Source organism: Rhipicephalus microplus, chromosome 9 (assembly GCF_043290135.1).
Source record: "Rhipicephalus microplus isolate Deutch F79 chromosome 9, USDA_Rmic, whole genome shotgun sequence".
Taxonomy (NCBI): domain Eukaryota; kingdom Metazoa; phylum Arthropoda; class Arachnida; order Ixodida; family Ixodidae; genus Rhipicephalus; species Rhipicephalus microplus.
In genome coordinates, this window is record NC_134708.1 from 123,778,924 (window position 1) to 123,792,546 (window position 13,623).

Consider the following 13,623-nt stretch of genomic DNA (forward strand, 5'->3'; position numbering starts at 1 on the left):
TACGTGACGTTCGCATACAATTCCTCCCGGCATGACACTGCCGGGTACTCGCCATTTTGCCTTCTGTTTGGACGCAAACCAACATTGCCGTTGGATACGTTCCTGCCAGCCGCTGCGCAGTCTACTTCTGAATATGCACGCGACGCTATTGCCCGAGCTGACCACGGTCGTAAGCTTGCCCGCAGCAGAATAATGGCGTCCCAAGACTCGCAGAAGCATCGTTACGACGAGCGGCGTCGCGACGAACACTTTCCGACAGGTTCCCTCGTTCTTCTTTGGTCCCCTACGCGACATGCAGGCCTTTCAGAAAAACTTCTCTCTAGTTTCACGGGCCCATACCACGTGCTTAGACGAGTGACCGACACTACATATGAAATTGTTCCTGATAATCCATCAACCACTTCCGCTCTGCTGTCAAGGGACATCGTCCACGTATCAAGGCTCAAGCGTTACCACACTGCGCCTGCTGTGGCCCCGTAAACTCGCCGGGTCGGCGCTTTTGCCGCCGGGGGTCGTGTTACGTATTTCATCTGACTGAAAGAGGGCATAGTGGGGCATACCGAAGTAAGGTGCCTCAGACTGAGAGTGAAGAAGTGAACGTTGTCGGTGAGCTGCGTTGTGGCTGCGGACTGACAACTGTTATTTTCCACGTAACAATATAAAATATTTGGGTGAGCTCACACTACTTGTGTAAGGCTGGAGCAATGGAGGAGCTTGTGAAAACCTAGATACTATCAGCTTTTTAAATTGGTCGTCTACTAATATGCGTGGTAGGTGTCGAAGTGAAGACCAGATCAGCTCTGTCTTAATCCTATTGTACAAATTGGGTAAGGCTTAACGACCATTACACTGAGCTGTCTTCAATAATATGGCTTGAATTAAAAATCATTTATCTCGGTCCCAATTAGCAAGGTCATGATCAGTATGGTGCTAATAAACGTAATAGTAATTAGCAGGATACTAATTGTCATGACATTAGTGAGGAATAATTAGCATTTCCTTACTTAGTATACAAACGTTGCAATAATTAGCATGGTTTAGTTTGCTCATCAACTAGATGCTTTTGTTAGCCCAGTCCTAGCCTTACATGGCTTCATTAGCACTGTATTCTTAAGATGTGACTTAATTACTTCGGCCTTACCATGACTTGGTATAGTTAGCTTGGTTCACGGAGTGAATCATAATGAGCGGGGCGGAGTTCGGAAGGCTTTATTGGTAAACCGTGAATCATCTGTCCTTCCATCTGTCTGTCTGTCTGTCAGTCTGTCTGTCTGTCCATTCGTTCGTCCGTCCGTTCGTCTGTTTGTTTGTCCACACCTGCTGAGCCAGTCATCGAACCAGGCAGTCACGTACCACGTGCTAGGAAGAACAGACCCATGGCTTTAGGGGCGTCGCCCCTATAGCTATATAACCAACCGCACGTGCTCGGTTGCTAGCGGGTTATGACGACAAAGACGACGGGCACCGGCCCAGCAGTGCGCTAGAATGTACAGACTGACCATGATGATTAACTCGTGGCCTCGGGTTTATCTGCGGTTGCGATGTTGTAAGACGTTCGAATGGTGCTGATCTAAGACGCCACCGTGCTGATCATTCTAAAAAATAAAACTTAGTGCAGGCATTAATAGCTTCAAAATAACTTTGAACACTCTGTGCCTTAAAAAAAACATCAACACGCAGCGTTTCTGACACTTGTATTGCATGGGTGCACTTTTGCACTCAGTGGAACGACGAAAAGTATGACTGAAGGTGCCTATGGTTTGAAAACACCGCACAACTTCGTCCTAAGTCCTCAACGCGATGAATGGTTCCATCGTAACCAATGAAACGCAGCGTGCTGAGGGGTGAATATGACTTTTTTGTACCGTTGGCTTGTTTATAAGGAGTAGTCGCCAGAGCTCGGGAAGATCCCGAGTTTCGCGAACTCGGTTGAAACTCGGCCGATAGTGCATAGAGCGCAAGCCTGGCTGGTCTGCAAGAACCTTCGTATCAGTAATACCAGCAGTCAGCCGTGTTTTAGTTATTATTAGTAAGTTGCTGTTGGCCGATGACACGAGATCAGACAGGATATCGCGTGTAGCGACAAAACTTCATGCATTGGCGTATATCACTGAGAAGCACATACTTGCTCGTTCTAGTAGGAATGGACGGGGGCGTTCGTTGTGGCAAGACAACTGCTATTGTGCTTCTTTCCTACTCTTTGGGTGCTCTTTATAGACGTAGCGCTTATTACCAACGAACAGTGTTTTAAAGCGCACAAAGTAGGGTGCTGATTTGCCTTTTGCGAAAAGAAAAGGTTTTGGCGAGTGACTTGGATATTTCTGGTGAAGTCATCACCTACGTAAAAGCCGGTCCCTTTCAATTTACTCTCGTTAGAAAGCACTAGTTCTTTTGTTTTGTGAAATATGAACTTGACTATTATAAGGCGGTCATGAACAGCTGTGCAATTAACCAAGCGATGCGCTCGTTCAATTTCTTTCACATCAAGCGTAATGCTCATGTAATTCTTACAGTGACCAATGATAATATTTTCCGAAAGTGAAAACAACTCTGATCTAGACATCTCAGGAATACCATAACAAAACAAAATGTTTTGCCAGGAATGGTTTTATATGCGCAATTCTGTCCCTTGAATTGTCTGTGCTGCGCAAGTAGCATCGCCTTTCATATTTTCATATGAGAACGCACGAGCGCTAGGTTTTCGTGGGGGGTTTCGAGAGTTGCCATACGCAAGCTTAGATTAGCTATAGCTCTGTCGGTTGCTTGTATTTGAGACTCGAGGTCTTTAATCTCCGCGATTAGTTGCGACAGCACTGCAGATGATTTCTTTAGTCGTTTATTATAGCCTGAATATTAGGTCCTGGATTAGTTTCAATAATAGAGATACCTTTACAGCGCGAACACAGACACACCACAAAGAAAGAGACGACACACACAAGCGCTAGACTAACAGCTGACTATATTTCGGGAATGTAAATGCATATATAACTCCAAGGCAGCCATACCGCACATGCGTCACGCAATCGACAAAAACAACACACACACACAAAAATTGTAATCAGAGTTGATAAATGAAGCAGTGTATTACATTTGCGAAGAAATGAAATAAAACTGGCATGGGTGCAGGGACAGAGACGTGTCACTTATGCAAATATGAGTACTTTTACTGATATAGTCGAGAGTTCGACGGAATGCCGTCTGGTCAGGTAAAGGCATTGTTGAAAAACAGGTCACTGACCAATGTCGAATAAAAACAAAGACGTTTCGGGATCCGTACGGATCCCTTGTTCACAATGAGATGACGGCTGAGCAACAGGTTCTTATGTAACATTGAGCGCATGACGCAAAGTCCGGGAGTACACGTGGTTTAGTGTGCCAGATGATCTATTGATTGTGTTACTTGTCGTCTGAATGATTAGTGATTCGAGGTTCAGTCTGGTTGTAAAATTCTTCTCCGTGGCCATGATGCGTGCGTTGTCCCAGCTTATCTCGTGGCCCGTCTTCTCGGCATGCTCTGCCAGTGCATTTGTCACTGTGTGGCCCTTGGCGACGTCATTCTTGTGTTGCATCAGACGTCTGCAGTAATTTCCACTCGTGCCAATGTACACCGATTCGCAATCGGCGCATGGTATCTTGTAGACTACACCAGGAAAGTGTTGCCGAGGGAGAGGATCCTTCACATTTAGCAACTCAGCTTTAAGCTTGCTTGCTGGAACATGCGCGATCTGCACACCACGTTTTCTGAATAGACGGGCTAGGGCTTCGCTTATATTTCGAATATAAGGAATCTATGCACGCTTTTTTGTAGACGATGTGTTATGCATGGCTTGACTAGTTGACTGCAGTTTAAGCATGACGGATTTAGTTGTTTTTCTAATAAAAATCTTGGGGTACCCATTCCGGATCAGGTCATCTTCAATGGCACGGAGCTCCTCCTGCAGGCTTCCTTCATCGGAACAAGTGCGAATCGCTCGTTGAACTAAAGACCGAATCACTGAGCGTTTGTGGGCTACCGGGTGGACTGACTCATAGTCGAGGTATCTACCGGAGTGCGTTGGCTTTCGGTACACGCCGTGCCATTGAAGATGACCTGATCAGGAATGGGTACCCCAAGATTTTTATTAGAAAAACAACTAAATCCGTCATGCATAAACTGCAGTCAACTAATCAAGCCATGCATAACACATCGTCTACAAAAAAGCGTGCATAGATTCCTTATATTCGAAATATAAGCGAAGCCCTAGCCCGTCTATTCAGAAAACGTGGTGTGCAGATCGCGCATGTTCCAGCAAGCAAGCTTAAAGCTGAGTTGCTAAATGTGAAGGATCCTCTCCCTCGGCAACACTTTCCTGGTGTAGTCTACAAGATACCATGCGCCGATTGCGAATCGGTGTACATTGGCACGAGTGGAAATTACTGCAGACGTCTGATGCAACACAAGAATGACGTCGCCAAGGGCCACACAGTGACAAATGCACTGGCAGAGCATGCCGAGAAGACGGGCCACGAGATAAGCTGGGACAACGCACGCATCATGGCCACGGAGAAGAATTTTACAACCAGACTGAACCTCGAATCACTAATCATTCAGACGACAAGTAACACAATCAATAGATCATCTGGCACACTAAACCACGTGTACTCCCGGACTTTGCGTCATGCGCTCAATGTTACATAAGAACCTGTTGCTCAGCCGTCATCTCATTATGAACAAGGGATCCGTACGGATCCCGAAACGTCTTTGTTTTTATTTGACATTGGTCAGTGACCTGTTTTTTCAACAATTTTACTGATATAATAGGCTTCCGAAGCTATGAGCGCATGCTCGTTGTTGTTCTTGCCAAGGATCGACGTCCCTTCAAATTGTGCCTTACAATTGAAGCAAGCGTTAATATCTGCCCCAAGATGAGCTCCTTTATCGGAACTTTCGCTAACCTTTTGCCACTGTTCCCTGAGCCGCTCGTTTATGCATCTTCAGTTTTTCGATATAGAACTTATCGACTTATTACATGATAACGGGATGGCATGAACGACGCCGACGGCACACTTGACATAGGTCACACCTTGTCGAATTTCGCACCCTCTTCTGCTCACACACTGTAAAAGAATATTACTCAAGGTCGGAGTAAAATGCTTGTCCTCTGGCATCCCCCTACTCGGAGCAATTTTCGCTCCGGACATCCGGAGCAAAACTCCTGCTCCAGTTCGCCGGAGGGATTGCGTGGCGCACCCGGAGTAATTTTAAAAGATATTTCACTCTGGTCGACCAGGGCAATTGCGTGGCACCGCCGAAGTACTTTTTACTGGAATTTTCCTCCGGCTGGCCGGACGGATCACGTGACACCTCGAGAGCATTTTTTGTGAGTTTTTTACTCCGGCTCTCCGGGACTTTAGTGTGGTACCTCCGGAGTATTTTACGAGTGTACTTACTTCGTCCGGGCAGAATGTCAGTAAGGTGTACCAGTAATTTTTCGAAGTGCCGGCTCCGCTCTTCATTTATTGTATGCTGATCGTATCACGCATTGGTTAGATGAAGGAAGTTCTCATTCTCATGCAAGGAATGCAGAGGTACTGAGTATTTTTTTCCACTGAGCTCTAGCAGATGAAATTCAAGGAAACTCTTGCGTTTTTATTTGTTAATTTATTCAAAATAAGATACCGATTCCGTATGACTACACAGCAATCAGGAAAAGGAGACATAAATAAACAAACATGCAAAAAGCCTCCAGAAACAAAACACAATGAGACAGATCACATGAAATCAACAGCACTGACGTTCGAGGCGCAGCGCTTCAAAATTAACCCCATAATGCTGCAAAAGGATGCACAACAAACAAAGAAAGCGTGGCCACCGAGAACAACTCTTCACCGTCCCCGAAGGACCATCCATCAGATTCATTGATGACGCAAGGGTTGAGCTGATTGCTTCCTGCATAATTTAACAAAAAAGAATTAAACATGAGAACTGCAAATCATGCGAGAGGCTCGGAAACTGAGCCACGGACACTAAAAAGTCTGTGAGTTTATGAGAAGAAGCAACTTCTAAAACTGACCACACACACACACACACACACACACACACACACACACACACACACACACACACGCACACGCACACGCACACGCACACGCACACGCACACGCACACGCACACGCACACGCACAGGATGAGCGTGCATTATCAAGAAGCACATTCGATGTAATCCGGTTTGAGACAGCCGCAACATGATAAAAACACACCTTCTGTGACGGGAGCAAAGTTAAAATTTGGGCAAAGTTTTCTATATATTTTTAAATTGATAGCTGTACATTCGCTAAAACATTCAAAAGCAATTTTGGACTAAAAGAATCTTATTGCAGTACTCTTTCAGAGAGCATCAACAATGCTCCTCCTGGTAATTTCCTAACTTATCAAATAACAATTATGATTATTACTGTCGCATTTCAGTGCGTGCTCATTGTCACACTTCTAGCATAGTGGGCCCTTGCAGGTTGCTCCCTGTCTTTAAAGAAAGCCCAGCTCCACCTCCTTTGCAAAATAAGTTTTGAGATAAGTTGGCATTGTTTTATTTTTTTTGATTCGCTCTGCCCGCTCTCTTTCGGTACTTTTCGTTGGGAACATTTTTCCAAGTATTATTTGTATGAGCATGTATTTCTTCAAGACGAACAGCTTAAGGCATAACATAAAAAAGCTCACTGCAACGTAACAAAATAAATAGGCGATAAAAGGCACAAACATTACGCCACCCAAGCCAACTGCATTTTCACAGAAATCAGGGAAGGTCGACCAGTTTACGCAACTGAAAGGTCCGTGTGCACTTTCGGAGGCAAGCGTCATGACGGGCGTGCCAGGTTTGAAGAAATCTTTTCCCTTCGTGTACTCAAAATCCAGTATTGTTGCAATCCCCAAGTGAAAAGTAGGTCTCAGCACCGTTTGCACTACCGTATTTCACACAAAAAAAAAAAAACTGCAGGCGTAGTAATGCAGCACCACTGAAAAGAGAAAAAAAAATGCAGCAGCAAGGATAATAATCTCTTCCATTATCAACAGAGAAAATACGGCTAGTTTTTGGAAAGGGTGTCTTCTCCTTTCTCTCTTTCTTTCACTACAATGACCGCAGCGTCTTAGAATGCTGAGGTGGGCTGTCATATGGGTTAACTTTGCTACCCCCCCTTTTTTTTTTGCAGAAACGTTGAGTGCTGTGCGAGTCGTTCTGCCAAGCTACTCCTCTTTTTTATTTTTATTTTGCATTACTCGTCTCTAATATCGTCATCTTGTTTCACCCGTCTCTTTTTTTTTTCCTGAAAGCACCACGTCCCGCGAAGAGCCCAGTACACTTCGAGAATAATATCTGAAATGGCACTTATCCAACCGAAACAACTTTTTCACTTGTATGAGTTCGTGTATGCGTTCTGAAAGTCTGTACCAATTACAATGCTTTACGTCAGTTCATAACATTTATCAAGAAATAACACTAATTTTAGTTATTCAAGTTTTGTTAGTTCAACTTACATACTCTATCAAAATAAGTTTTACGCAGTGGTAGACCTCGACCTGGCGTTTATTGATATGGAAAGCGAACAGATGTTACCGTTTATGTGTACAAGACCAAAATACCTTTCAACCAGTCAAGTTTACCTATAACATTTATTGTCGTTTGATAGAATCAACCTAATACTATGATATTTTCCATCGTTGCGTATATATTCAGTGCTCTATATATTACAACGACATGATTTAATTTACTGAAGGTATTATGGGGTTAATGCTGTGCGAAACAGGACGAGTGCCAGAAAGGGAACAACCACAAGAGCTTGTGGTGTTCACTCTTTTTGCGCTACATTTACGCCATAATGAATCATTACCAACTCGCTCACATACCGTTTTGCTTTACCGAAGTTAGAGTAAAAAAAAAAAGAAACACGTAGTCCAAAGAACGCATTATTGGAATTCCGCTAATCTTTCACTGACGTCTTGCGAAATTATCTAAGTATTTATCCCATGCTTTGTTTATCAACCCAACATTATCCAATCGTAGCACTACCTGACAAGAATAACCCATGTAATTCAAGGAGAGTTCACACACCATTTTTTTTGCCGCACCAGCGACCGCTCTCAACGCTCGTGAGATCACAATGTGTCGTTCACTGCCAGGAACCATCACACGATTACCGTTCGCACAACTCCGTTCTGTCGTTGATAACCTTCGTTGCTCTTTGTCGCTTATGATATGCAGAAGGGGCTCAGAACGATTTCCTTTTCTCCGACGCGGCCAAACGGTTCGCACAGTCCTCACTGCACCGGATTTGTCTGCGCCATGTTGGTTTGTGGGGAACCGACTGCAGGCGGTGAGGCTGCCTACGTCACTTCTCGAACAGCCAATGAATGCCATTGAGCGATGACCCGGAGCAATTGGGGAGCATACACCGAGGCAAAATTGATGCGCGGGATCATTTTTGGAGAAACCACGGGAGCATAATCAGTGAATTGGCTCCGTTTTTCTCCGGTTTCTTTCGTCCGTCGATCACCGAAGGAAAACGGTGGAAAACGAATGTATTTGCTGTGGTTTAAGTCGGTTTGAGTAAGGTCACCGGAGCAGAGTGGGTGCATCCTTCCCCGATTCCTCTCAGCTGGGTATATTTTTGATTACCCTGTACCGCAGATGCGGGAGCATAGCTGAGAAAGCTTGTTCGGGGCAGACAGCGCCAAAGTTACACCATGTCTGCCTGCCACTTTCTTGAGCTGATGCGAGATACGATTCGTATATGGAACCACCACAGGACTCTCTTTGTTCTGTACGTCATCCACCCGCTTGATGGATTCCTTTTTCTGGACCAGTGCTTCCGCCACTGCTGTCACGAGTGACCAGTGGAACCCAGCAGCCAAAAGTTGGCTGATCTTATTTTGGAAGCTATCTAGCATTTTGTGAGTACATGATTTTCTAAAAGCCGCTTTCATGGCCGACATCGCAATTCCTCTTTTTGCAAATTTAGAATGTGTCGGTTTAAAAGGTAGCAAGTTTTCTTTGCCCCTGGTAGGTAGGACCAACACAGGTGGCGTTCACAATTTGAGCCTCAATTCCTTTCTTTGTTTATTTATTATTTAATTAGGAACAATAACAAAATTGTCCAAGGAAGCACGGCAAAAAGCAAACAATGCCTTACTGGGCCCTGCCACCCATACAGCAGTAGCAGCAGAAAGACATTCACAAATATAAAAGAGTACATGGAAATCACCTCCGATGAATGTTACACAGTCATATAGCAAAAAATAACAAAACAAGTACAATTTCACAAAAAATTCACGCACTATTCTAGAGCAGAAGAAGAACGCCACATTATACTCACCTACACAAAAAAAAAAAAAAACTAGGAACAACTTGTAGGGCTTGCAATGCACATGTGGAAGAGAAAAAGAAAATCAGCCAAATACATAACATTCATACAGAACCATAGTATTCTTATATTTGCATTAGTCCTCTGAAAATAATAATTCTTTTATTGTTTTTTGATACGCTTGCTTCCTAATTCCGGATTTGACGAGATTTATGGTAAAGGTGTAGTCATTAAAGAGGTTAGGAATTCGAACAGCAAGTTTTTGTTCTCCGTAGTTTGTTCTGCTACGAGGTAAAATTACAGAACTATATCTGAATTTGTAGCCGGTTTGTTGGAATGTTTGTCAGATGTATATTGCCGCATAATTTCAAGAAATAGTTTGTATGTGTAGAGTTTGGGCACCTTTAATACTTCAATATCCAAAACTGTAAACCGCCTTTCAACGAAAGCTCAAATGTAAAAACAACACCTTGTATATGTCGGCTAAAATCATCTAAAATCTTAGTCACCGAGTCTTGGTAGGAGGAGTCGGAAGATAATAAAACCAAAAAAAATTATCGACGTGCCTCAAAACCTTTAGAACGCGCTAAAGCATTTGCTCAAGGAAGCTTCCATATTTTCTGAAATGCCTACAAGTAGAGGCTCAAGACAGGACCCGATACATATGCCACTATGCTACAAATATGGCTGCTCCCTAAAAACAATAATAAAACTCTAAAAGGCTCAAGAAATTGCTCAACGAAACACTGAAGAAATTCTAAAAAGGCACAGCCCCAAACTTCTCGATGCACGCTTGCACTGAAGACATAGGCTCATGCTAAGGTACAGAGTAAAACGAAATTTCAACGTCAACCTAGAAATTATTATACTTAATAGTATAAACACTCAAGAACTGCACCACATCATCTGCATTTTTCGTACGAAAGGAATCATTGTACACTAGTGACTTCAATTTCTTCTGCAAATCCGGCTAACATTGTGTTGCAAGCACCCCGATTCACTGACAATGGTTCTAAAAAGTACTAAGCGTCTTTGCCGTGAGAAACAGTCAACGAGTTGCCTCTATTATTCTCTATGCTTTTGGCAAGCGATGTCAATTCTATATTTTTACAAAATCCACAAACTTTGATTTCGCACGAACCTCCCGCTTTTCAACGGGAACAAAGTTTTGACAAAGCCTGCAGTGCATTCTCGCTGAAAACGCCTTTTTACTCAACAAAAAAAAGTCTCCCTCCTTATGAGCCTGCTTGAGGCAGTGGTCGTTAGCTCTCAAAAATGACAATGTGCGCCTAACACTACAATCTGAATGCTGGGGTGGGCCTTTTGGCACAGACTTGTCTACGCTTGTGACGCCCTCAAGTGGACGTTGATCGCGAGACGCTTGCTTCGCTTTAGAAGCTTTATTTCTACGTCTCCCACCACCAACAGAAATAAACTAATACCATCCCAGCATTGAACAACGACGGAAAGGCAGCAATGTGGGCCTGGCAGCTGCAACAGGAAGTATAGTTACTTGGCCGCTTTGTAAAAATACTGTGTGCTTTACTAACCTGCATTGGGAACATGAGTGATTTAGCACGCTGTGTTGACGCACAGCAAGGGCACACAAAGTGCCTCCAGCAGCGCCTGCTCTTTCAGCTTGATGAGTTGATGTCATTGGCGGTTCGTATTCTATTTCTGCATCGAGGGATGCTGCCAGGGTTGGTTGGATGAAGATCTGGTAAGCAGCCGGACACAGCAACACTGCAGGTGGTCTACTGAGACCAATGCACGAATCCATCCGTTGACGGACAGTAGCGTCATCGTCGCTGACGTGCCAAGAACAATGAGCACGTTTGATAAGATGGGGCGAGCTGCAACGGAATCATACAATTATACAAGCACATGTTACGCACCGATCAGCACACCATATTTCCTCATAAGAATTTCGCTTCATAAAAACAACTAAAATTTGCTCATTCGCATAGCCATGTGAATATTTTTATCTCGCGTTCATTCTTTTTTGTTCCTTCGGGTACTTATGGGAAGAAAACGTCCGGAAATGAAATAGTTGTCTGTCTTCGCTTTCCTTCTGAAGTCTATTTAATCCGTCTCTGTATGTTAAATATATGTGAATAACCAACACTTGCATTTGCGTCATTTGTACTCGCTCAATTTGCCCCTAGAAGCTTCCTGCGTTATTAACCATTACCAACTATCTAAACCACGATACTGCCAGCACAACAACCGAGGCAAAAGAAACGCTCAATATATTTATATGTGCTATTGGTCTGCTTTAACCTTCGCTTTAAAGATTGTCAGACTTTGTACCTATTGTAAAAACCTGCAAACAGCGGGCATACCGCGTGTGAGGTTGTCGCACGAGGCTGTAAGAAGAGAAATACATATATAGCGAATATAAAAGTTACGCATGCACGCTTGCTTCCACTTTTTCGGTAGCCATATTAGTTCTAATCTCTCCAAGTAACCTGAGAGAAGGCCGTACGGTTTGCAAAGATCACAAATGCAGTTAGTACACGCAGTTTGGCTAATTTTGCTTGGGCGATCTCTTTCTTCCCTGCAGGCCATCGTCTTTTTGGCATCTCTACAAAGGTTCTTCTGCGCGCAGTACTCGTCGTCGTACATGTTCCTTATTGTGGCCATGGTTTTCACGGCATCGGTCACAGATTTCTGCAAGTTTGAAACAAGTCTCGCAACCTTAGAGGTAAGTGATCGAATCAGCAAGGCAACGAAATGCGTTCAAAGGCAGCTTTTATTGAATGTTTAGTCTCCGCGTCTTCAACTCTGCACCGCATTGCACAAGCACAGCCAATGGTGGAGGCTTATGTCTTTCGTTACAATGGGTATTTCTTCACGTGGAAGTGTGCTAACTGACACAGCCACCATCAGATGCGACAAAACAAAGTGAAACCGGAAGTCTGAAATAAGAGTGCTGACTACCAGCAGTTTTATTTTGATGAGTGCCAATTGATTTACAGAGTTTAAGCTTCATGGCACGTGAGTAGTTCCCACCTGTGTTGCTCCGCCGCATGTGTAGTACCAGAGGCAGCTCGCAAGCCTTGCGGACGCGAATGAATTATTTGTCGGCGCGTTGCGTGTTCCAGTTACGTGGCAGTTTGAGGTGGTGCTTTGCTGAGATTATGGGATTATTTATAGAGCACAGATCGGATCGGGAGGTTTCAATGTCGTCAGAGACCAAAGGAACGCTCCGAGCGGAGGTCTGCGTTAAAGGTTTTTGAGAAACGACGATCTGTATATGTTCCGTTACGTTGAATAGCGCAACGCAATCGAAGACAATGTAGACTATCCAATGGGATGGTTCTGTGTGAACGTGTGCCTCGCGGTAGCCCTAGGAGAAGTGTTCATTCTGCAGACCCGCACTTCACGCGATCGAACAGACATCAGCAGATATGGCTCTCAATTTTGTGTCACCAGGTCCTCCAAGTAGTCCAGTTACTTTCCTGATTACTTCTGATCTGTCTCGGTCCTAAAGACGTCGTCAATGGCTGGTCAAATGACCATTGGGGGTCAAGGTACAAGCTGTGAGAGATTTTTATTGCTTGTATATGCTGGGATCATAAAACAATCTGTGTGGCTTGTCTTGAATAAATATACGCTTGTCAGGCATGAATGTAATATTTTTTGTAAGTCTCTTTGTCATCCGCCAAAGAGGAAGACGAATCACAGGAAAGGAAGTGTAGTATGTACGCCAGACCTCAAATTCAGACATCTCGCGCTGCATCTGCGTGCGTAAGAAAATAAAGATGAAGAACGCAGGAACATCTGCACTTGCGAAGCATCCTCATACGCAAGACTAAAATCCTCTTAATAAGAGTGACAGTCATGCGTGAAAAGGCGTTGGTCATCTTGTTTCCTGAAGAATCAATTTTTTAGGCGTGCAACACTATATAGGTCCATCCACCACATGGGGTCTTATCACGCTCAAAATCACGGGGCCTATAGCATAAAACAAAGCTAGCAAGTCTCAAAACCATGGCATTGTAAGCGAACAAGGTCAAGTTATTGTAGCAGAAATAATGAAGCAGCAATCGCAATTTACAATCTAAATAGCTGAAAACGCTTCGGAAACATGCAGATTACAGTTGCGCCACGCAAGAGAAAGTGCCACCGCATCGTCAAGATCACGACGTCCCCTCCAACCGGTTCTGCTCTAGCGTCTTCGTCGCTACATTTGTAGCAGCAAGCCTTACAGAGATCTCAGGAGACGACACATATTTCCGCTTCCGGGAAGAAAGTCGACAAAGCGGCACAAGAAATATCGCGCAT

General features: G+C 44.1%; 1 protein-coding gene across 1 annotated transcript in view; it reads left to right on the top strand.

Annotated features, from left to right (window-relative positions):
- Positions 1 to 13,623, top strand: part of LOC119163043 (ATP-binding cassette sub-family C member 2) — a 796,039-nt gene that overhangs the window by 190,185 nt on the left and 592,231 nt on the right. Inside the window, exon 4 of the mRNA XM_037414979.2 lies at positions 11,900 to 12,040. Within this exon, the coding sequence (XP_037270876.2) occupies positions 11,900 to 12,040 (141 nt within the window). The remainder of the gene's footprint in view (positions 1 to 11,899; positions 12,041 to 13,623) is intronic.